General features: G+C 43.0%; 1 protein-coding gene across 1 annotated transcript; it reads left to right on the top strand.

Moving 5' to 3' along the window:
• The first annotated feature begins 393 nt into the window (after window positions 1–393).
• Window positions 394–26,823, top strand: LOC146080977 (olfactory receptor 11A1-like). Its single transcript, XM_083188780.1, has 2 exons — window positions 394–579; window positions 25,888–26,823. The coding sequence occupies exons 1-2, from the start codon at window positions 394–396 to the stop codon at window positions 26,821–26,823; spliced, it is 1,122 nt and encodes a 373-aa protein (XP_083044906.1).
• Window positions 26,824–27,131: the final 308 nt, after the last annotated feature.

Raw genomic sequence — 27,131 nt, 5'->3', positions numbered from 1 at the left:
GGCAGTGACGCAGGTGTGGGGGGCGGGTAGCTGACATCACCGGATGTCAGCTGCCCGCCCATATCCACGCCAGTGTGCACGCAAATGTACGCAACTAAAAAGTCACTTTTATAGGCGTACACACTAAACATCATTTGTTGGTCGGTGACCATCGAAAGATGTGGGCGGTTACCAGAGCCATGCGAATGGATGTTTATGCAAAATATACATTCACAGTTGTTCGGGCAAAGCCGCACTTTGAGGGGGCGGCGGAGGGGCGGACGTTCGCCGGGCGGAGTTTGGTGGACTCGCAAGGCTGCGAATTCGCAGCCTTGCGAATCAACCAGAATAACCCCCATATCTCGATCCCCCCCTCTCCATTATCCCCCAATCAATCGCCGGTCTACCTTTTACATGGAGATTGGTGTAGTGGGGAAATGGGGACATGATAGTGCGGTCAATAGTGATGGAGATATTGGTGGTGGAGACTTTGGATGGAGGAAAGATGACATCTCAGATCTAAGACATCCAGGAGCAGATGGCAGAAAGGCAGCTGAATACTTAAGAGGGGACAGAGGGGCAGAGCTCAGGAAAATAGAGGTATAGTTGGGTGTCAGCAATAAGGTGGTTTTTATGGTCAAAGGAGCATATGAGTGCACCCAGGGAAGAGGTGTACAGGTAGAAGAGAAGGGGCCCTAGTACAGAACTCTGGTGAAAGCCAACAGTGAGGATAGAAGGGGATGATGTGGAGCCAGATACATCGAGATGAAGCAGTTAGTGAGATAAGAGGTAAACCAGCCCAGAACAGTGCTAGAGAGGCAAATATTGTAGTCTGGAGGCAAATGCTGAATGATGTGGGTCACTCAGATAATACTATCACTTTATGAGGATCATGATCCCAACTTGTAATTCAATTTTGGCCTCACATTTTGTTTAAAGCCTCCTTGTGTTTTTAATAGCAGCTGCAAGTATACAGATGTAGCCGCCCTCAGCCTTGCTGAGCGCTCGCCAGATCCCCCTTGCTGACACGCACTGTGCGGATTGGCAGATGGGAATGTGCGAGGATCTCACTCGTCAGTAAGGCAGCAGGGACAGCAGGCTTACCTGCCTGTCTCTGCTTTAGAGAGATGGGCAGGGAGAAGGGGCAGGCAGGGCAGAGCGGGCATTAGCTTCAAAAACATCCCATTCTCTACTTTCTTTACTGGCTACCTGTGAGATGGCAAATAGTTTTTAAGATTAATGACTTTCCAAGCCCTTCATGACCAGAGCCCAAGGTATTTAAAGCAGCTTCTGATTCCTTATGTACCCTCTTGATTACTGCGATCTGCAGGTGATGGACTAATAACTGTACCTAAAATCTGCCTGAACTTACCTGGGGGTAGAGTTTTTAGCTTTGTGGCTCTGACTCTGTGGAACTCTCTTCTCCGCACAGTGCATGAGGCCCCCCACTGTAGATTCCTTCAAAAATAGACTCAAGACTTTCCTGTTCTCTCAAGCACTTCACTAATATCCACTGTTAAGGTTTTTTGTGCTGTAAAGGCAAATGTAAAGCACTTTGAGTCATATTACTATTTAAATTACACTGTTTTTATTATTATTATTATTATTATTATTATTATTATTATTATTATTATCGGCTTTTCATTTCTAATAAGAAAGAGTAGTGTGCAAGTGGAATAGCCCCCCATCAGAGGTGGTAGAAGCTAACACAGTAGATTAAACATGCATGAGATAGACATAAGGATTCCTTACAAAGAAATAAGGATCAAATAGGTATTAAGGTTAATTATATGGTTAAAAAAGGGGCAGACTATATGGGCCGAATGGTTACTATCTGCAGTCAAACTCTATGTTTCTATGAAATACTGTATCCTAACCATTATTTTCTAAGAAACTTTTAAAGATTCTGTTACTACAAACATAAACTTAAAAGTTTTAAAGCAAAAAAATTACAATCCTCTTGCCACAGAATGGCACAGTTGCACTGTTGGACCCATACTTCAGGGAATATGGACTAATCACAGAATATACACATTAGATTATATTGTGTAATGCATATTTATATAATTTAATTATACTCAGTGGACAGTATTCACAATTTACTTACAAACAACACAACCATAAAAAGACGACTGTATTACGATAATGTTTAGCCATAGGATGACTGCAGACACATTTTCTGTCCTGAAAATTTCAATTTGTCAAATCAATGGAGAAGGTAACAATTTGCGCTACATTATGAAATCTTTTTAAATAAAAATCCAAATGACATGTTTTGAACACAAATTGCATAATGTCTTTCTGCAATCAAACATAAGTGCGATGAACTGGTCTTTTTACAAGGAACTTATTTTCATTACTAGATATTTTGTGTCCTTTTTATGCAAAGGTATGTTTTTTTAATTCCATTGGTTGCTGTGTTTTTTATTAGTATTTATAATACTTATTTTTAACGTAAAACAAAATGTAAAATATATAAGGCATTAGATATTAGGAGCATATTAACAATTGTATATATACCGTTAATAATCATTCATAAAATAAATCACTTAAATATTTTTAAGGGCTGGGGATGGCTAATACATTAAAATGTCACATTTGCATAATGTTGCCCATTATAATGGAAATATGCACTATAAACTCTATAGAAATGTATTGTTCTTTACTTAAGTCGGACATACTCAGTAGGGGAAATTTACTAAGATGTGTATTCTACTTCACATGTGATGCTGCTATTCTCAACCAATCAGATCCTGTCTACTATCTTCTAGTGGGTGATAAATACATAAGCATTAGATTCTGATTGGTTGGCCATAGCAACATCACATGTGAAGTAGAATACACATCTTAGTAAATTTCCCGCATTGAACCCAAATATAAGATTTTTGCAGGAAAGGATAGTAAATAAGTATAGGTAGGTATTGAAACCTGAGACTTATTGTACTGTATTGTAAATACTAACTAAGATCTGTATAAAAGGTACACTCTGTATGAAAATAGAAAACAGAAAAATAAACACCTGGTGCCAAATCACCTACCAGTGCGACCTTCTGTTTATCTAATGTCTCCCAAAAAATGAAGGTACCCTATGTCCATGTAAAAAATAGTATATACCAAAAAAAAAGAGAAGAAAATGAAGCGCCAGAAAAAGCGAAATTCAGTTTATTTTACGTTTTAATAGTTGATATTAAAATATCAGCTGACAAAATGTTCCTATACAGTAATTATAGCAATAAAAATACAGACACACACACACACACACACACACACACACTTAAATAGAGCAGTATATTTAATTATCTCTATTAGAAGGCTTGATGCCCACTCTTACTCAAATACATACAATTAATCTTCTATCTAATTACCCAGATGTTTCCAATCACAAATAAAACATTCATAAGCAACTTTTTTCGCATATATAATTCTCTTGTATAAAGAGCAATCTTTATGAGAATCCTTTCTCAGCGTAATTTATTCTGCTGGAATATATATATTAGCTGTATTTCAGATCTCCTTTATTTAGTCATTTTCATTTTTAAATAGTGTAGCAGGAAAAATAACATTAGTGATGCAACAATTACTGTAGCTGGGCATGCACGCCTCATCCAAATAATTCTCTCTGCACACGTTACATTTGCCCCATCTGCAGTGCAGCATGGTTTTGCCTATTAGAGAAAGATTTTGGGGGAAATTTACTAAGATGTGTATTCTACTTCACATGTGATGTTGCTATGGGCAACCAATGAGATCCTATCTACTTTCTTCTAGAGGGTGCTAAATAAATAAGTAGATGCTGATTGGTTGCCCATAGCAACATCACATGTGAAGTAGAATACACATCTTAGTAAATGTCCCCCTTTGTTTTTTTACAGAGATTTGGAAACATATGCAGCAGATACAATCAGGGGTTAAAGTGGGGGTAACGGGGTGGAACGGAGTTCCACCACCTCTAATGGTAGGTGGAACACAGTTCCACCTCCACCACAGCCCTGGTCAGTAATTCCAACAGAAAAGCCTGTCCCAGGGGCTCCCTTTTGTGGCATGTCGTATGTTATGTCATGCCATTCCCACCACTGAAGTGAAGAAGAGAGGAGAGGAAGCTGCTGGAGGAACAGAGACAGATATGTGTAACTGGTACTACTGACATTATGTGTATAAGAAAACTACTTTGGGCATTATGCGTGAGCAACACTACTGTGCCATACATGTATAACGAGTACTACTGTGTAATGTAACTTGAATAAGGGGCACTAATGTGTATCAGTTGTTGAGCATGTAGTGTAAAGCTGGGTATACTGTCCACCTAAAGATTTATCTATCCAATCTGTCAAAAATCTGGCAATGTTTGGTATGGGAGCAGATGACAATCGACCATTTGTTCCCAAACACTAGAAAACAGACAAAATTTAGTTAAAGTAGTAACTGAGCAAAAGTTTTCATCCATTTCCAGTGTTTTGGAGCAAATAGTTGATGTCATCTGTTCCCGCCATCCTCAGTCAGTATGAAAAGTCAATTTTACTTTCAACGAACTCCACTTAAACACAAAATCAGATCCAAATTAACAATGTGGCGGTGGTGACTACCGCTCCAGGCCACCATATGAAAGTGACGACTTGATGATGAGCAGCAGAACAGCTGACCAGACAGTATGGTTAGCATCAACCAAAAATATTTAAATTGTATTTCTGTTTTCCTCACAAACTTATACAAATTTATATTGCCCACATGGCACTGGCCACACTCTCACAGCACCGGTCAAAGCTCCTACTGTACATCTCTTACAGTAGGCCATTGATCATTTTTAGCCCCAGGCCCAGGTAGCCCTTAATCCGACAGATTGCATAAAGTGGATTTTAACCCATATTCAGATCTACAGAACAGAATTAAAATGAAATGCATTTTGTGACTAGAATTTCAGTTGTTAGAAATCGGAAAAAAATCAATCTGCAACTAAGTTTTTTCAATTACGGAATCTATTATTATGACTTGTGAAGTTAATTTATGTTAATGAAAGTAAAACATTAAGGGACCCATTTATTGATATTATTTTTACTGAAATAATGTGAAAAGGGGTGTTTTCACACCCGTTTCAAGTTATTTTAGTATCATCTAAATTTACTGAAAGGGCAATTGGAGGAGAATTTGTAAAATTCTGCTCCAAGCTGTAGAATCACTTTTTTTTTTTGGTAAGCAGATCGCATTTCCCATACTTGTAATGGGACATGTGATCTGCTCAAATGTATTAGAATGAAATTGTAAAAATAAAGTGTATAGAGGCATATGATATTACTGCCAGCTTCAGATGGCGGATACAGCTGTAGCAGTGTCTCAGTGTTTTTCTTGGCAGAGATGGATATAATCCATCCAGAGATGGATATAATACATACTCTGTATGACACCCGCTCACCCCCCTCCTGCCGTGGAGTATACAGCACTGCACAGGCTGTCAGGAGTGCCCTGTGTGAGCTTACTTGCTTGCAGAGTGAGAGATCATTACAGCATTGTCCCACTTACGGTGACCACCCGGTAATTAAGCCCAGTGTCCGGAGTCCGGGCGGGTGGCGTTTCTTGACTATACATTGTCTGGGAATGGGAGACAGGAAGGAGATGCGCTGCATGCCGTGCACCGTTGCCAGGAGGGAGAACGCTGCGTGCCGTCGCCGGGAGAAAGCCAGCTAGACGAGCAGGTCGGGCAGCCAATCAGGAGTGGCGGCTCCTGATTAGCTGCTGCTTTGCAAGCTGGCGCAAGATTTCAAAAAGCGTTGTGGACCTCCTCAGGTCACTGGTGTATGATAAAGCGGCACCACCTGGCTGCGCAGCAATACCTTCTGTCATTAAACTCCCCTTGGCAATGAGCATTTGCACTCCCCCTTGGCAATGAGAATTTGCACTCCCCCTTGGCAATGAGCATTTGCACTCCCCCTTGGAAACATGAGCATTTGCACTGCCCCTTGGCAACAATGAGTATTTGCACTTCCCCATGGCAATGGGCAATTGCACTCCCCCTTGGCAATGAGCATTTGCACTCCACCTTGGCAACAGGCATTTGCTCTCCCCTTGGCCACAAACATTTGCAACTCCCCCATGGCAATGAGCATGAATCCCCTGGCATCGAGCATGAAGGCACGGACATCAAGCTAAAAAACCCTGACAGTTAACAAGTAGGTTATTGCATGCAGGCATCCTATTATATATACACCTGTCACCATGTTTGTATTTTTTTTATGTTTGCTTCTCCTGAGTTAACTGCCCCCTCCGCCCTGTGCAGCTGAGCATGTGCAGTAACAATCAGACTTTAATATTTGCGATAATGAGAGTCAGATTCACGGGATCAGGGCATTAAAGGAAGCTCTGTCTGGGTCCCGAATGTTTATACATTTGTGCGACAAACTGCTTTATCGCAGTGCAAGTTTAGTCTGTATTTACACTGCCTAAACGCCATTAATTTAACAATTTTAATAAATGGGACCCTTAGGATGAGGTGTACTAAGCCTTGAAAAGTGATAAAATGAAGAGATAAACCACCAACCAATCAGCTCATCGCTGTCATCATTCAAAACCAGCCTGTAACATGACAGTTAGTAGCTGATTGTCTGGTAATTTATCACTCTCCATTTTATCACTGTTCAAGCTTAGTACATGTGGTCATAAGAGAGTTTAGGTAAGTAAATTCTTCCATAGTGGAAACTACTGTACATGCATTTTAGTGTGATGGACTTAACTGTCTTACCCATCGGAAACAGACTGAAATGATTGAAGTACATTAAGTAATTATATTGTTATAAGCAACATACAGTATTTCTAAATATTTCTCATATATGTTACTTTAAACTAAAGTCTAATACGGGGTGCACACTAGATGATATTGTCATGGGTGGATTGGTTCACCGGCACTGCGGTCCAATTTCTGGTGGGCCGGTCCAAGAGACCCCTTTGGCAGACTGATCCAATGGCCGTGTGTGAACGGATCGGCGACTGGGCATGCAGGGGCTAAGGTGGCTGAGTGTGTGAGAGAATCAGTGGCCAAAGTAACCTGAGGAGCTGAGGCGGCTGAGGGCGTGAGCAGATCAGCGACCACAGACAGGTACCAGAGAGATATATTGCGCACACATACTCCACAACACTGTATGAGGGTAGTTTTACGAATGTTTATGTGTGTTTGGGGGATGCATTTACAATACGTGTGTGTGGGGGGATGTGTGCATATACAGTTGTGGGGGGGGATGTGTGCATATACAGTGTGGGGGGGTATGCATATACAGTATGTGTGTATGGCTATATGGTATGTGTGTGTTTGGGGGGTGCATATACAGTATGTGTGGGGGGTATGTGCATATACAGTATGTGTGTAGGGGATGTGTGCATATACAGTATAGTATGTGTGTGGGGGTGTGCATATACAGTATATGTTTGTGTGGGGGGGGGTTGTGTGCATATATAGTATGTGTGTGTGGGAGAGATGTGCATATACAGTATGTGTGTGTGTGGGGGGGTTGTGCATATGCAGTATGTGTATGGGGCATGTGCATATTCAGTGTGTGTGGGGGGGGGGTGTGTGCATATACAGTATGTGTGTGTGTGTGTGTTTGTGAGAGATGTGCATATACAGTATACAGTATGTGTGGGGAGGATTTGTGCATATACAGTATGTTTGTGTGTGGGGATGCATATACAGTATGTATGTGTGTACTAGATGAGAAAGAATAACAGTTACAGTATGTAGAATTAGGGACATACAAGGTAATTTAGTAAAATGAGGATACAGGAAATAGGAAGAGGGAGTATTGCCCATGATCACGCCCCCTCATGAGATCCCGCCCCCCAATAAGGGCTGCTTCGAGAAATTTCCCGGGCTGGTTTTAAATCCCAATCTGCCCCTGGATATTGTTAACAATTTTGCTAATTCTGACAGGTCAGAATGATAAAATTTAAATATTGCCTACTTGTCAGGAACCAGGATGAATGGTTCAGTCTGTTTTGTTTTCTGTTCAGTTTGTGTTTGGCATTTGACTCACTGGTGGCCTCCAGTGGTAGGTCTGTGCCATATCAGCTCAATATTCTGGGAGCCAATTATTCACAAGTCTGCGAGGTAATAAGCTCGTTAAGCACAAGCTTGGGAGCTGCCTGGATCTCCACCAGGTGTAATTAATCACTTGAGCCCTTTATAGGGCAGGCTCGCCTGCAATACTCTGCCAGTGATAGCTTCCTGCTTCTAGTGTCCAGTTCCTGTTTCCAGTGCAGGTACAGATGGAGCGGGTCTCTTCTTTGCAGGGGATGGCGATGGCGACGCCAGCCGCCATCCCCCGCCACCCGACATCTGTATATGCGAAAGGGGACGCGCGCGCATGAGATGCGAGCGCGTACCCTTCCGACGGCTTCCCCTGGGTCCCCGCCGGCTTGTCGGCGGTCACCCAGGGTCCTCACCGCCTCCCCGCACACCCCCCCTAAACCTGTCCGTCTCCCTGAAGCGGAGACGGACAGGGTTTCCGTCACCCCACCGCCCGTAAACTGAGACACGTGTGCGCATGAGACACACACGCCTCTCAGTCAGATGGACGCCAGGCTGCCAGCACCTTGTTCTCTGGCATAACATCCTGCACCCAGTCTCCTGGCATTACACTACTGTGCACTCAATACTGTATATTGCTAATGATGTTTGCTTCAACATGTTATCAGTAGTAATATCCTGCATGTAGGGCCAATGTAAGACATCGCTAGTATAAGCCATGCTACTAAATGCAATTGTGCACTTGCCGATTCCAGCTCCCGCTTGGTCCCTATCGCTCCCGATACCATGCTGAGTACAGCATCATCTAGTGTGTACCCAGCATAACAATATGTTTTAGGTTAGTGGTGTATCTATAATGGGAGTGGGCCCTGAGTCCCCCTGACTCCCAGGGAGTCCCTGGGGGGGGCCACAGTCAACCCATTTTTAAATACTTACCCTCTGAAGCAATGGTCAGATGCAGCAGCGCTGTGGTATTAGCCAGAAAAATGGCTACTATGCATTTTTTTCAGAGATCTGCCCTCTAGTGCTCAGACCCAGCTACTCTCGGCAGAGAGGATTGGGTCCAGCTAGTGGCTACAACGGTCCTCCTTCTCTCTTAAAACCCCCATTTTAGTTGTTTGTCTAATCTTTTGCTCTACTGTTAGAACATAACACACTTCAAGATACTAAGTGCTGTTTTTTAATATATAAAAGTCTATATAAAAGTCCTTCCAAATCCTTTGACTTTACTCAAAGATTAGACAATCAACCAAGCAACAGTGAACTACATACTGGTGACCGGCAGTGGGCAAGCATTCAGTCAGAAAACTGATGATGGCATCCTACTGTGTGTGCCTCCAGCAGTGGCAGGCAGCAATGCAGGAACTTGCCTCAGGACATGTCATAGTATGTCAATGTATGACATTGTACATTGGTGCATGACCCAGTATCACCCAGTGTGAGGAAGGTAGTAATGCTACAGAAATTTCTGTAAAAATGGTGCTGCACCATTTTTTTCAGAGACATGATCATGCTTATTAGAGTCTGAGCCCTCTACTGCTCAGACTCTATAGCACTGGTTGGCTGCTGGCAGAGAGAAGCGGACCCGGGTGGAGGAGGCTGCACACAGACCTCCTCATGTCTTAAATGCAAATGTATGATAGCATTTGTCAGTGTGATGATGATCTGTCACATGTTGATGGTGTATGTCACTGTACTGAATGTTAGTGCATGTCACTGTGTGATGGTGTATGTCACTGTTTACTGGTGCATGTCATTGTGATGTCACTGTATGATGGTGTATGTCACTGTATGTTGATGCTTGTCACTGAGATGTCATTGTATGATGGTGCGATGTCATAATATATTGTATGTTACCATGTTATGGCATTTGCCACTGTAATGTGCCACTGTATGATGCTGTATGCCATGCTATGATTATGTATATTACTGTACATGGTGTATGTCACTGTATGATATATAATGAGGGTAAGGCGTTTAGTGCTATAGAGAACCCATGCAATACCCTTATTATACAGTACGCACAGAGTGGGTTCAGAACAGTGGCATACAGATGGAGCTGGACTCGCTCTTGCAGGGGATGGCGGAAGATTTGCCATCCGCCATCCCCCGCCAGCCGCCATCTGATCTGCGAAAGGGGGCGCACACGCACGAGATACGTGCGCGTCCCCTTCCGACAGCGCTTCCCCCGGGTCCCCGCCGGCTTGCAGGCGGTCACCCGGGGTCACCACCGCCTCCACCGCTCGCCCGCCTAACCCTGTTAACCCTGTCCGTCTCCCTGAAGCAGAGACAGACAGGGTTCCCATTTGCCCCGCCGCCCGGAAACTGAGACGCGCGTGCCTGTGAGACGCACGTGCGTCTCAGTCAGATGGAGCACCTCACCGCTGGCGGATCGCCAGCGGAGACAATCTGGCGATTCACCAGCAAGAGGGAGGCCGGCTCCATCTGTATGTTCCCCCTTCAGATGGCAGTGCCACTGCATGCAGAATTTCAAGATGCCCATACCCCATGTTCAGAACTGCCTGAGTAATATGGCTGGGCAGGGCTTTGTCCCTTCCCTCTGTCTGTATCTTTCTTCGGTCTAACTATCCATTCAATCTGTCTCTTTTCTGTCCAGTTGTTTCTCTTGCCTCTGTCACACCCTGTGTCTGTCTCCTTCCTTTGTCTCTTTTGTCAAATCCAAACCTACATTGAGGGCCTTATTCTGGTTGGAGCGTCCGGGCCGTACGCGTACGTCCCGGGGTTTTTAACGATCTGCGCATGTGCAGATACGCTAATGCGCCGGCGCGAACACTCCACAACGCTTACGGCCGGTGTCTCAACGTGCGAAAAAACCTGTACGCGAGCGTACGGGTAATGGGGCGGCATAGGGGCGTGTTGATGGGAGCGGCCGAAATAATGAGGGAAAATGGGCGTAAATATGGGCGTACACGGGGGTGTGCACAAAAAATGAGCGGTGCTACTACCGCACGATCGACTAAGGCACCGTTCGTTTCGGACACCAAACAGGCGGCCGCCAACCGCCAGCTAAAACCACCCCTACAGATACCGCATGCCAGCGTGCGCCTGAGTTGGCTAATTAACGCTGATTACTACTCAAACACATACACCTGAATGTAATAAGCAATGCTGCAGTCTATTAACTCCAAACCATGATTTCACTGCCTGCAAGCCACACATACAGCACGCAAACACATTGGAAGCTTATGTTTCTAGACTTCTCCACATTTAAAGGTTTGTTTAATTTAAGGTAAGAATCTTTTTATACGCTAAGGTAGGTATTTGCTAAACAGACACATTCACTACCTGCTTTCATAGACTTTACGCAGTAGCACACTCAATATACACAAGTCGACATGTGTCAACGTGTTCACTCTAATACTAACATAGGTTTTGTATTTAGGATACAATAACATAAACCACATCTAACACCTACAAAGGATGTTTCAGCAATGTTTGAAGCCCATGACCACTATTTTCCACACAATCTTTGTATAGTACCCAAAATAATGACCTGTACCACTATCTCATCTGCTATGATTTGGATTTGACTACACTCTGGATGTAAGATGCCACCAATCACATTATTGCACTCTCATCTCTCTAACAAAGGATTCCTACATCTGCTTATGACACTGTCAAATCATATATATTTAAAAAGTTATGCATGTTTGTTCACAAGCTAATTTATCATGTTTGGCCCATTCACACATCTTTTTTTAGGGAGGACACATATGCATTCCTACACAAATGTACCTTTTCACCCTTGTTTGTCTGCCTCACCCACTCCATGAGGAAAGCATTGTTCTGGACCTGCTTTTACCTACTACTGTAGGAGCTACCTTACCTGCACACAAACTGCTTTCTCACCTATTAAGTTGCTCTGCACATGTGCTGACACAAACTAATTAGCAGGGAAAAGTTGGATAGGAACATGGGAATGGCCATGGAGAGGGTTACACATGGGAAACTTCGACCACACTTCAACAAATGTTCAAAAATACCCTGGTCAGTAAGTACACATAAATCTAGTATTTGTTTCACACAAGAAATTACACATACCACAATTTTGTTTTAATTTGTAAAATAAATTTATTTGCTGTTCAGCATCACAGCTTGACACTTTAATGTGAGAAATCAAAGAAACAAATAAAATAGACACACAAATAATAAAACAGCCAGAACAAGAGGTTGCATATCTCCAAACATGTGTTACCCTGCAAATGCAATGGTGAAAGAAATGGGGACACCAGAATACGTACTGCAACAACCAGGGTGAATACTAAGCAAGATACACACCACCAAAAAAAAATATCCTGCATTTGTAGAGGTCAAAATACGAACTTTCATGCCCATGGCACGCAAATGGATCGATGGGCAACTCAGGAAGCGGATGTCCAGTGCAATTTAAACCTTTGGCCTCCAACCACAGAGGAAGTGAACCAGGTCTCATTTGGGCCCTTTTTTGCCCCTTTTAGATGGGGCCTTGGGGACAGGGGCCTTTGGGTCAGCTGGCTTTCGGCGTCTTCCCCTAGTCGACACAGGAGGGTCAGCCGAGGTGGAAGGTTGGGGAGCAGCTTGGGGTGGGGCAGCAGATGGGGGATTGTCCCGTTGGGACCTGGCGGTGGACAGCTGCTCCGCAAGAAGTTCATTCTGGCGGCTGAGGTGTTGGCCAATGCTTAGCATGCCAGCCACCAGAGTTTCATTAATGCGGTTCAAGGCCTCAACCTGCAGCTGGTTTGTGGCCTTCCACTCCGCCAGAAAATCCGCCACCTGCTGCTGACGGATCGCAGCATCCACCCCTTGCTGCTCGATCCTGTCCAGCGTCACCAACAGGCTCTCACTCCATGTCTCCTGTGGCTGGGGCTGGGGGCGACGTCTTGGTGGAGGCTGGACCACCTGCTCCACCTGTGGCTCTGCAGAGGAAGATGCTGCCGGTACATCCTGACTTTCTGCTTCTGCTAGGATAAGAATTGAAAACAATGTCACCATCACATACGCAATAAAAAATATCTTTCTAAATACAATGCATTACTGTGACTTACCATCAAAAGCAGCAGCAAAGACCTCCGCCGGGAGCTCACTGTCCATATTGGAGATCCCCCTGATCTCCCCCACATCGATCACGTCACAGGAGTCCAGCTCCAGGGGGGTATACTCCAAATGGTCAGGCATAGGACCGCTCCCGGTGGACATGCTGTGGTTGTACCGGTCAGTCATCTTCCTCTTCAGGGCACTTTTGAAGTCAGTCCACCTACAAGTTTAAAAATACAAATATCACCATGAGATATGTGCACCACTGTGCTACGTGTAGGGTTACCACCTAGTCCCTTTAATTCCGGACACATGTTACTTACACAGGTTCTGTGGCAGTTTAAAATTAGGTGAAGTGGAGTCTTGAAGTCAGCCAGCCACAGAACCTGTGTAATTAATATGTGTCCGGAATTAAAGGGACTATGTGGTACCCCTAGCTACGTGACATTTCCTAGTGTGGCTGATCTTATGTTTTTTTGCCATGTGTGGCCAAATATTTCTTTGATGGACAAAACCATGTGCACTGCAGGTGAGGCAGGTGTAAAACCCCACCCAAATCTGATTATCTCTGCACAAGTAACACCTGCCTCACCTGCAGTGCACATGGTTTTGTCCATCTAAGAAATATTTGGGCAGAAAGAGTGAACTAGAATAAGTGCCTCAGTTCCTGCTGGAGACTGCTGAAAAATTGCCCTGACAAACACACTAACCTTTTCTTCACCGCGTCCCAAGTTCTGACCACTGGTGACACCTGGTTCACTTCCTCTGTGATCTTGTCCCAAAGGTTTCTCCTTGCACTGGCACCCGGCTTCCTGGTTGCCAATTCAATCCATTCGCGTGCCCTGGGCACTAGAATTCGCATTTCGGCCTCTACAAATGCAGGGTTTCTCCTTCTGGTGGTGGTATCCTGCTCAGTCATCACCCTAGATGTTGCAGCACGTTTTCTGGTGGCCCCAGTTCTCTCACCATGCACCTGCTGGGTCACACCTGTTTGGAGAGATGCAACCTCTTGTTCTGGCTGGTTGCTTGGCCCTTGTGGAGCTGGTGGAGGTTCACCAGGGCCTGTTACTGAGGGGCCCGCTTGATCTTGCAGGCGACTCCTCTCTTGGGCCCTCCTTCTCCGCTCCTGTTCCCTCTTGTTGAGTGCATCAAGCATGGATTGTGCTGTAGCTCTCTGCAGAGCGTCCTCTGCTGCAGAATCGTCTGAGTCAGACATGTTTGCAGCAATTGTGGGCTGCATCTGACTGAATATTTATATGTTAATCTCCCGCCATGAACAAGGGGGCGTATATTTTTTCCCGCAATGTAGATGCAAATTTACGCCGATATTTCCCGCCGATAATTCCCGCTTAAATTACGCAGGTCTCAACGCACCTGATCAAACACCTGTATATGCACATACACAGGTTGTGGAGCATTGTGCTACATCGTGAAATGTGGGCACCTGTCATTCCAATGACGAGTGTTGTCAGCTGGTATCTGTTGGAGTTCGTGTATGCTTTGTGAGTCACATTTCAAAACATCACGATATAATGCTTTCCTTACATATGTAATGTGTATGAAATTGTCATACAGCAACATGTTGCATTGTGGCCCTTTAGGCAGCGTAGCTATAAGTAGAGGGTTGCGTGTATTATTTTCCGCCTACTGTATATACAGTACTCCTCTCCATGCATATCGGTGTATCGTGCCCCCTTTAAGCAGCGTAGTTATAAGTAGACGGTTGTGTGTATTAATTTCCGCATACTATATATACAGTACTTTTCTCTTCATGGCAATCGGTGTATTGAGCCCCCTTTAAGCAGCGTAGTTATGAGTAGACGGGGGTGCAAAAGCACCAAAAGTGATATATGTACCTGCAATTAATAACTGCGCCATTGCCACCATGACAGCAAACAGAGCTAGGCCATTCTCGACCCCTGAGCTGTTGGCCCTGGTCCACGTCATGGACCGTCACCTGGGGCCCAGGGGCCCATATGTTTCGAATGCGGACAAGCGGCGGGCGTATAATGCTGCCCGCCGCCTGATATTTTCCACGACCGGCGTCCGCAGAAGCCTGGGGCAGGTTGAGCGGCGCTGGTCAGACCTACGCCGGCGGCAGCCCGTTCTACTGTGCAGCCTTCGCCGCCATATTGCCCGATGTAAGTTTTGATTACTAGTATGTCTGCGTTTTTTAGCAATGTTGTGTGTACTTTTTAAAAATAGGTTGCTGAGTATGGGGGTGTATATGGGGGGTATAGGGGGGTGTATATGGGTGTATATGGGTGTATATGGGGTGTATAGGGGGGTGTATATGGGTGTATATGGGGGGTATAGGGGGGTGTATATGGGTGTATATGGGTGTATATGGGGTGTATAGGGGGGTGTATATGGGTGTATATGGGGTGTATATGGGGTGTATATGGGTGTATATGGGGGGTATAGGGGGGTGTATATGGGTGTATATGGGTGTATATGGGGTGTATAGGGGGGTGTATATGGGTGTATATGGGGTGTATATGGGGTGTATATGGGGGGTATAGGGGGGGGGTTTAAGTAGTTGCTCAGTTTTTTGGTGTAGGATATCAAATAGTTAGCATGATAAATGTCTGAAATATCACAGCAATGATCATTTGGAAGGTTATGAGCATGACTAATGTGAATTTTTCTTTCCCCCTTTTTTATGAATCCCAATCTTCGATTTCTATGCCATCAACATGAACATTGCAGCACGGGCAAGAGCCGCCAGAGAAGCCCGGGAGCAGGCACGCCGGGACCAGGCAGCCCCGGAGCAGCCAGAGGAGGAGGAAGAGGAAGAGGAAGAGGAGGAGGAGGAAGAGGAGGAGGAGGAAGAGGAAGAGGAGGAGAAGAAAGAGGAGGAGGAGGAAGAGGAGGAGGAGGAAGAGGAAGAGGAGGAGAAGAAAGAGGAGGAGGAGGAAGAGGAGGAGGAGGAAGAGGAAGAGGAGGAGAAGAAAGAGGAGGAGGAGGAAGAAGAGGAGGAGGAAGAAGAAGAGACACAGGGTGCTGTTTGGACCCACACAATTTCCCCATCCCCTTCCCCCTCCACAACCCCCACCCCCACCACCTCCCCAACCCCCACCCCCCCCCCTCCCCACCCCATTTCCAACCCCCCTATACCTCTCCACCACCCACCCCCAAACCTCTCCACTCCCCAGTAACAGCCACTACCGTGGTCCAGACTCCGGGACCATCATTCTGGTTGCTCCAGACCCCCCCAACCACCGCACAGCCAACCAGCGGTGACCAGGATGGCTCAAGTAGCCGTAAGTAAATAATTTGTCTAATGTTTACCTACACATTTCTACACATCAACAATCACAACAACCACATATGTGTATCCAACATCAACATTAGTTGCAACATATCACTGCAGGGCGACCATGAGGTGTGTCCTGTCCTTCTCCAGGAACAAGGGTCCCCTTGGTGGTTTTTTTGAGTGTGGCCATGCCTCACCCCTTGAATAATTGACATAACAGTACATCCAATGAGATATCCGACATTAGTGGTGTGGTAGTTATGTGGCTCCAGGTGTTGGGTAACTCCAGTTCCCAGCATGATGTGCAACACAGGGCCGGATTATAATGGAGGCACAAGGGGTCAGTGCCCCTGGGCCCCCCTCTAGCTAGGGGCCCCCTGTGGTTGTCATGTATTTTTGACCAAAAAAATGTGTAAGTTGTTTTTTTTTCTTTTTTAGCTAAATGTTTTGTGCATGGGTGGGGTAGTGCTGCAGCTTCACCTATCTGCCAATGTGACAATGATTTATGGTGCTGAGCATCGGGAGGCAAGGCCCACTGATTGCACAAGTGTGCAGTGCATTTCTGGGAGTTGACTAAGTCCCATGACACTTTGCACCAGAGGACAGAGGCTGAGAAGTTTGTGCTGAGCTCTGATTGGTGGAGCTCATTACATGCTTCTCAGGTCCATGGAGAACAGCAGCAGCAGCTTAGTCATAGGAGGGTTTTTAATCAGAGGCAGCACTAGGACTGTGAGGTCTCCTCCAGAGTAAGGGGCAGAGGGACAAACACAGGCTTTTCATGTGGTGTGTGTATATATATATATATGGTGTCTATTATTATTCCGAGTGCCGCCAACCCCCTGTCTATATATATATATATATATCCCCTGCAGGTAACCATTGACCAAGTTTATTCTGCCTTTACTCTATGTTTTGACAGTATAATATTCGCCCATGCAGTGTGCGGCCAGTAATGACAAGTGCAAGGGGGCCCCCCGCTCTAAAGTACCCCGGGCCCCCTAAAGGCTTAATCTGCCACTGGTGCAACTTAAATGTAGAGATTGTTTTGGTAATAGTGTGTGAGGCCATGCGGATGCATGCTTTACAAACATAGCTGTAGGCCTATAATTTGTACAGCAATGTCCTAAATTTAAAATACTAAGGAGTGCTTAAGCCACAACAATGTCATAACCCTTAAATAGCACAGGCTAATTGTGAGGTTAGAGGAGAGTCCCCCAAAACCAAAGTACCAATTGGGATACAGCATACATTCATTGATGAAGGAGTAATTGAATTAATGTTATTTACTATGTACAGTATGTGTGTGTTAACATATTTTTTTTTAGTACTGTGTTTACAGCAGACCCATCTTCAATGTAGTTTCTAAATGTATGTGGCCTTCACACATAACTCTGAACTTTTTATTATGTACAAATACAACAAACATTTGTGTATGTTATATATTAATTTTTTGTTTTATCCCTTCATTACAGACACTGAACAGCAGCAGGAGGAGGTGGCAGCAATAATGAGGGAAATAATGCTGACCCTTGTCTACCTCCAGCTCCTTTTTGGGCTTCTGGAGGCCCGCCTTTAATTTTTTATTTATCCCCCCCCCCCCCCCCCTTTTTTTTGGGTAGAAAATAAAAGTTTGATTACAGTTCGAAATTGCCTGTGTTTTTACTAATAAATATGTTAGAGGGCGGGTAAGGGTAGGTACATACAGATGTGTACTGTAAGTTACACTTGTAATTTGAGGTGAGGGGTAATGATTGATGTGTGAATGTGTGTGTTTTTGAGTAAAATAACACATAGTGAAAATGCATGAATGTTTAATGTTGTTCGATTAAAACATCACACATAACATCAGGGTAGGTATACATGTTACACATTTTGGACAAAGTAATTACGTACATAATTTAGTACATATACAGAAACACCAACATAACTTGATTTAAAAGTAACAGCAATATGGGGACACATAGATAGTGATTAAAATGCCACATTAGAACATAACAAATATACATGTAATGAGGGTTCAAATGTAGTTTTATTAGGTCTTTATTAAGGTAGACAATTGAGTTAATAGAAAACAATAAGTGAATAACAAATAGATTAATTAATCAATTGTCAGATTAGTAGTTGAGAGGCAAGATTTGCAGGTCCATATATGTGAAGGGTATGCCAGCGTGCACGGACGTACGCTCACTCTCACGAGCGGTGACATAAGCTGAGTTTTCCATTGAAAACAATAGGGACCCGTCCGTGCAAACTGGCGTACGCTCAGATCTCCGCAAGAAGTCGGTGGGGAGACGGAGGAAAGACGGCCGTACACGGCGCCGTACGCTCAGTTGTACGCCTGTTGTCGGAGTGCAAGGGCTGGGCCGTCCGCGTACGTTGCCGTACGCTCATTTGTACGCCACTCCCCTTCTACGGTATTTCTGCCCGTACGTAAGCGGCTGATTTGTGGGTGGACTTAACCCCAACGGCCGCGTACGGCTAGCGTGCGGTAATGGCGAACGTACGCACGTTTGGCCGCTCCGAGCAGAATAAGGCCCTTAGTCAGGATTCGGGAACAATGGGTCAGTCTGAGAGGTCAGATAAATATATTGTCAAGCATCAGCCAAGAGAACACAAAAAGTACAATAGACACAAGTGTGCAAGTTAAAGGCTCAGAGCTGTTTAAACATGCTTGGGATAAGCATATTGATATCCTTACAAAAAATAAGGATCAAATATGGTTTGAGGTAACATGTTTAAAAAAGGGGCAGACTAGATGGGCCAAGTGGTTCTTATCTGCCGTCAAATTCTATGTTTCTATGTTTCTGTTTTGAGTTTATTATGGCATTATAGCAGGCATTGCATAACAAATTCCAAGCAACCAGGTGGTGTCTGAGAATTACAGTTGTCCACCAATAACAACCAAAGCCTCAGTATCTTATCTACACAGGACACTGTGTATGTGGACATGTTTCTGTAAGCAGTTCCCACTGCACGTTTTCCAGTTCTTTTAAAACAGCTTTACTGCAATTTGCCTACAGTAAGTACATTTGAAATAAACTATAAACTGTTAAGAACAAGATGGGGTACTTGTGTATTATCACGGCGCCCCTGATTTCCATTGCAGGGCATTGTACAACCACAAAATCGTGACGCATCGCATGCCATGCCATATGATGGCATGCGATGCGATGAGACACGATAATACCCAATTTTTAATTGTACAGGCACCCAGATGCCTGATTCCTAAGTTAAATGCGCCCCCAGACCCGATTTTACATTGTACACCCACCCTGATGGGTAATGACTATGTTCCAATCCCCCCCCATTGTTAACGTCACCCCACTATCAACGCCAACCCGAAGCGTGGCGAGTGCAGCGAGCCTGCGAGGGGCGGCGGTACGCGTCCTCCAACCTTTTCATACCCCCATTATCCACGTCGGCGTGGAGTTGATTTTATATAGTGTGGCGAGCGCAGCGAGCCACCGAGCCTGAAGCGTGGTGAGCGGACGCTTAATACTAGTGAAGTAATGCGTGTCCACTCGCCACGCTTCGGTCTAGGTGGCTCACAAATCTCACCACACTATATAAAATCAACTCCACGCCGACGTGGATAGTGGGGGTATGAAAAGGTCAGAGGACGCGTACCGCCGCCCCTCGCGGGCTCGCGACGCTCACCACGCTTCGGGTAACAATGGGGGGCATTTAACATTGTCATTACCCATCAGGGTGGGGATACAATTAAAAATCGGGTCTGGGTGGGCATTTAACATTGAAATCGCGTCTCATATAACGGCATGCAATGCGACGCGATATTAAAATTGTACACTCATCCCGGGAAAAGCTTCAAATCGGGTCCATCGCATGCCATCGCTTACCTTAAATAGTGGTATGTGATGCGACGGGCACCGTGATAATACACAAGTACCCAAGATGGCTTCTGCTAATTTCACACTTCCTTTTTCCTGTCTGTCTCTTCTTTCTGCCTGTCTCTTTCTTCCATCTGTCTGTCGCTATTGTGTTCAAATGTGGCATAGTTCGGGTGTGTTATTGGAGTGACACAGGCTGAAAGTGATTTTGTACAGATGTGCAGAATGGCTCACACTGAAGGCCATACTCATGTGAATGGTCTGAACCTAGCATATGGCTGGTGAACATTTCAGTATTGCAACCGATGGTGGTGTCTATAGACAAACAAAGCATGACTGCAGCATCTCTAGGCACTTAGAGTGTTAATCTCATTCCTTGCATTAGGATACATAGATGTACATCAAGGATTGGCTTAATATCAGCATTAGACTACAGTCATAGTTGCAACTGCAGAAAATATTGCAAGGAAGGCTCCAACTCAATCCAATTCAGAATCAAGTCTTAAGCTGGCCATACATCTACAGATTTATTGTCAGATCTGGCTGGTTGGAACAAAATCCTGGTAATGGATGAGAGCAAATGACAGTTGAACATTTGCTTTGAAATGCTGAAAAACTGTCAATCAGATATTTACCAGGTTTTTGTTCCAACCAGCCAAGATCTGACAATCGATCTGTAGATGTATGGCCACCTTTATGATTAGGATATTGGCCCTTATTCTGGTTGACTCGCAAGGCTTCAAATTTTGCAGCCTTGCTAGTCCCCCAGATGCCACACCCCTCACACACATGATCCCCTGCATGGCTATGAATGGATGATTTGAATAATCATACAATTGCAGACACAAGAAAAAAACAATTAAGATGCTTTGCGCTGCTGCATCAATGAGTTGCTGAGTGTATCTGCTGAATAAAATTGAATTGGACACACTGTTTAAATTGTAACAACTTTATAGCATTAAAAGTTCTTGACATATATAAAATACATATACACACAAAAGAAATTAAATACAAATTATCTAAAGTAAAGCTCAATCAATATAGAATGGTATTTGATGTATGGGGTCTCCAGATTTATATTAGTGTAATTATAGAAGAAGCAGCATATATTTGGCAGCAACAGTATTTCAATATATGTTAGGGAGGTCCACACATTCAGGGGTTAATGAGCCAATACAATCCTTAGCATGTAGACAGAACACGCAAATAATATTCGTTGGCAGTTTGTTAACACAGTAGGCAATATTGGTTTTTGAACTTTATCCCCTGCAGAGTAATGATAGGGAGCGTACAAGTTGGTGTATTGCTCACCTATATATAAGCGGTGTCCAATCCCTGTATGTAGAAGTTTCACAGCCCGGCGGCTCTTTTATGATGCCGTTTATAAAGTCGGTATTTGTTCACGGCTGGAATCTGTAGCCGCATTCGCCGGACAATGTGCGCTGGTTGTACTGCTGTTTTATGTCAGCAGGCGCTCCAATGGAATACGGGTGATCCAGCCAAGTTGGATAGAGCACTCAGGAAACCCCACAGGAAATTATGCTGACGTTAACGCATTTCGTAACCACTTGTTCAATGGAAACTTTTAGAAGACAGTGAGTTTTTTTACTCTAAAAAAACAGAAACAACACAAAAAGCAGCGCTCACAATCAAAGATGAGTGAATCAGATTTCAAAAGTTATAAACAATTTATTAAAAAACAATAATTTAAAATAATTAAAAAATTCATATATAGCAGCATTTTCATGACATATGAATGGATCATACGCAAATACAAAATTATTATTATAGATGAATGTACATGAAAATTATATTAAAACCAGTATAAGGTGACCAGATCTCACGTGTGTATGAATATCCCCATCCGGGGTGGAGGATTGATGGAACCCGCACTGTCCACACTAGATAGTAGTCCCAGTAATAGTGATGGAGTCCAGAGAACGGCGATTTGTAATCCTGTGGGCTCACCGAGGGAGTGGCTTGATAAAGCTGACGTTTGGACAGCGAAACGCATTGGCATTACTGGTGCCAGATCCTGGATAAACACTTTGGAGGCTTCACCTGCTCAATCGTCTGACCACCATCTTTCCCAAACAAGTATTGGAAGTCTACGGCTTAATTCAACTATTAACCTGGACACCTGGCCACGAGGTTGAAGGTAGGCTCACATAACATCAGCCACTCCCTCGGTGAGCCCACAGGATTACAAATCGCCGTTCTCTGGACTCCATCACTATTACTGGGACTACTATCTAGTGTGGACAGTGCGGGTTCCATCAATCCTCCACCCCGGATGGGGATATTCATACACATGTGAGATCTGGTCACCTTATACTGGTTTTAATATAATTTTCATGTACATTCATCTATAATAATAATTTTGTATTTGCGTATGATCCATTCATATGTCATGAAAATGCTGCTATACACATATTCATACACATGCTACCTGTTTATACATGATTTGACAGCTAAATGAACGAATTAATGGGTATTGTAGAAAGGACATGTTTTGAATATAATTACTAACAATGTTTTACAATTGATTGCTGGACTCTGGGAGTGACAGATTCTCTGTACACACCATCCAATTTAGTGGACGTGCTATACATTGGAAATTGCCAAATACAGCTACAATAGAGTTAAACTTATAGGTGATCAGCAGGAAACGTGTACTGCATAACTGATACACATGCTATTTGTCTATACAAGATTTGACAGCTAAATGAATGAATCAATGAGTATTGTAGAAAGGACATGTTTTGAATATAATTACTAACGATGTTTTACAATTGATTGCTGGAATCTATGAGTGACAGATTTTCCGTACACACCATCCAATTGAGTGGACGTGAGATTTGATTTGTTTACCTATAAAATGGATGTAAAATCAATATATGAGGTGTGTCGGATCTAATCTATACAACCCAGCCTCAAAGGAATAGGGCATAGTGGATACAAAACCCTACATATTTTCAGAGTAATTTTTAGTGACTAAAACTCAAAGATATAACATCCTCCGTGGCACTGGGAATTACTACACCTATGTGCGCTAGGCAATTAAGACTGTATTAGGTTATTGTCCATCCTGATCCTACTGGTTTAATACTGGGCACTTTTCTATCTTAAACCTTAACAAAACACTTTTTCGCCAGACATACACCTGACAACAAAAGACTCTCTCATCAGGGATTCGATGTCTTGACAGATCCCTGAAAGCAGAAGTCTGGCTGACAGGTGATCTGACACTTTGCTATTGGTATTCACCTTTTCCATCACTCTCTCATCCACCCAGCCCTTGATGCTATCCCTGCAATACTGAAAAGCATCAGGGGGCACATTGTGCTGGAGTGGAAAGCAGAAGTGATCTATATTTTAGCTCCCATATACAACCAACCTGATATTCTCAATTGACACCATTGCCGCAAGGTTACTTGTACACCTCAGCTTCGGCCAGATTCCAACTGTGCTGATCAGGTGGCTGGCCTAGTAACTAGGGAGGAGACTCCTAGCCAATATCCAGCCAGTAACACAGGCAGGGTGTTCAAATAGTAGATACACAGGAGCCACCGGTTGTGGGAGCACTATTTCACGTGGGCTTCTGAGGACATTTATGTGAAAACATTTTTAATAAAATAAAAAATTGTTATCTTTAAAAAATAGTAACAATACATTGTTGTGCAGAGATATTAATATGTGCAATTTTTGAGATGGTTATTGTGAAAGACGATATTATGGACAACACAAGATAAGCATGAAGTCCAAACAATTCCATCTTTTTTGAAATAAATTTTTATTATGTTTTGACAATAGAGGTATAATACGGATTTGACTGTTGAAATGAGTAACCAATTTTGCCTCCAAAATATTTTAGGTGTTAAGTCTAATAAAAGTTATGTATTAAATAATTAATCATATCTCATTTACAATATATAAAAGAGTGCGCCCAAAAAGGCACATTTGTCTTTTAGTTTGCTCCTTGCGAACAAAAACCCTTCTTATTCAGTCACAATACTGAATGTGTTGGGCGCACCGCCAATCCAAGACTACCATAACGGTGAAGAAGTAGTCCTATATATTGGCTATTTAGATGGTTTTCTATCTAATGTTCTAATGTTTTATGTCTGTGCGGATCCAAAAATCCCTTTGTAGTAACACGTGAGATCTGGTCACCTTATACTGGTTTTAATATAATTTTCATGTACATTCATCTATAATAATAATTTTGTATTTGCGTATGATCCATTCATATGTCATGAAAATGCTGCTATATATGAATTTTTTAATTATTTTAAATTATTGTTTTTTAATAAATTGTTTATAACTTTTGAAATCTGATTCACTCATCTTTGATTGTGAGCGCTGCTTTTTGTGTTGTTTCTGTTTTTCTATACTATGTGGGGACTGACCCTCCCCACTCAAGCAGCTGCTCCTATTGAGGCAGCAACTCTTATTGAGCGCTCCTAAGAGTATACACAGTAGTGTCTACTCATTCCTTTGGTACACAAGTTTTTTTATTCTACCTAAAATACAATTTCCCCAATCATACAATCGAAGCCTTGGGTATGGAGGAGAAATCATTTGATAATCGGCGACCATTGATTGATTTCTCCAGCGCTCACAGATCTGAGACACCTCTGTGGTGTCTCTAATCTGCAAGTGCCCTGTACAGGAAGTGGGCAGCTTTGGCAGAAGCCAAAAATTCAATCAAAATCACCTCCATTCATCTCATTCATCAGTCCTCATCTGATCAAGGTGTAATGTTAAAATATAATAAAACCCCCTTTTTCAAGTAAAAAGTAATAATAATATCAGTAAGTTATGATAAACAATTCCATTACAGAGAAGCACTACTGAAATTGTATTGCAATTAATCCATGTTTGAATGTTTAAGGAAAACAATTTCTTTTTTAATCATGTTTCAATTCCATTTCAGGTTCACTTAGATCCATTGAACAATAAAGTGACTGAGTGCAAAAAGTGCGCAAATATAACTTTTTAAGGCAGCAGGTAACAATCTAGAGGTGTTATTCTAATACCACCTCAAAGGATAACTGGATGTATGTAAATTAAGAAAGTCAAACTGCGCTCAAAAAAGGTCCTCCTTATAGTCACCATGCAAAAACAGGCTCCCAATTAGAATAAATGCTGATAGATCCTTCCAGACCATACAGATAGGGTCCCAATAGGAATAAATGCTGCTGTTAAACTCCTCCAGACATGTAAAAGAAAAAGGGTACACAAATAGTGCATAACGTTTTGGAAAACACACTATTTATTAGGGATGTACACTCACAATTTTGCTGGGGGTTAAAAGCACATAAACATAGAGCCCGGGGCAGTAACAGGATCCCACTAGTCCAATGGAAGAACAGTCCAGGTCCGGAACTGAAGGTGCCGTCCACGGGGGTGCAGAAGTCACTGTAGTCCAACCGGGTAGATAGAAATGTGGCAAAACACGCCAAACTAGTTTCAGATTGCAAAGCATCCTTCCTCAGTAGCGTCACGTCAGGATTTTTTTCTAAGGGGATAATGTGAATAATGTGAGGAGTAATGTACATAAGGTAAAGTGGTACTACTGTGTGATGAAACGTGAATAAGGGACACCATCGCATGATATAATGTGAATAAAAATGCACTACTGTGTGGCATAATTTGAATTGGGGGTACTATTGGGTACCGTATTTTATTTTTTTCTACTTGGAATGACAAATTATAACCATCAAGCATGACTTTAATCCAAATCTCTTTCTTTTCCACAGATCATGATTGGTAGAAATGAGTCATATATAGTCACTGAGGTTGAAATAGTAGGACTTCAGTTTCTTTATCGAAGCAGAATATTCTTCTTTACCCTCTTCCTTGCAATATATTCTTTTATATTTTCTGGAAACCTGCTGATGATTTATTTGGTGTTGAGTAGTCGCCATCTCCACTCTCCAATGTATTGTTTCCTCAGTAATCTCTCCTTATCTGAGATCATGTTCACCACAAATATTGTACCTCCATTTTTGAGGATTATATGGTGCGGTGGTGACAAGACTTCTATTATTGGGTGTTTGACTCAATTTTATTTATGTGCTTCTCTAGCTGCTACAGAGTGTTTTCTTCTTACTGTTATGTCTTATGACCGCTTTGTGGCCATTTGTCATCCTTTGCATTACAACATTCTCATGACCTTAAAAAGGTGTTATCAGATGGCTTCTTGTTGTTGGGCTGGAGGTTTCTTATCAATGTTACCAACCCTAATTCTGGTCTGTAAGTTAGATTTCTGTGGTCCGTATGTGATTGACCATTTCTTCTGTGACTTTGCTCCCATTTTGGACATCTCTTGCTCTGACACTTTTGTTGTCAAATTAGAGACCTTTATTTTTGATTCATCTGTGACCCTTTTCCCATTCATGTTTATTATTGGCACTTATATATGCATCATTGTCACAATACTTAAAATTCCTACCTCCACTGGAAGAAAGAAATCATTTTCTACCTGTAGTTCTCACTTAGCAATTGTTTCAATATACTATGGCACTTTGATTATTGTGTATGTTGTGCCTTCTAGGAAGCAAACAAACTACATTAATAAGATTTTGTCACTAATATACACTATAGTAACTCCAGTGTTTAACCCTATAATATATAGCTTAAGAAATAAAGAAATAAGGAAAGCTTTTCTAAAACCCCTGAGGAAAGCTATGTGATTATACTGAAGCTGCAAGTTTAATGATTTAAATATATATATATATATATATATATATATATATATATATATATATATATATAGATATATAATATACAAAAAAATATATATATATATATATATATATATTCAAATATCCAGCCGGCACTCTCATCAGCAAACCATTACTTGATCCGGAGCATGTCCACCAATACACGGTAATATAGCCAAGCACACTGCAAAACGGACCTTTTCAAAATAAATACTCGGACGCTGAGCTTACAGCAACTTTTCAATGTTTATCTAACATTGTCCTCAGGCTGAGGACAA

This window comes from Crinia signifera, chromosome 1, assembly GCF_055691185.1.
Source record: "Crinia signifera chromosome 1, ASM5569118v1, whole genome shotgun sequence".
Taxonomy (NCBI): Eukaryota; Metazoa; Chordata; class Amphibia; order Anura; family Myobatrachidae; genus Crinia; species Crinia signifera.
This window is presented reverse-complemented; position numbering and strand designations above follow the sequence as displayed.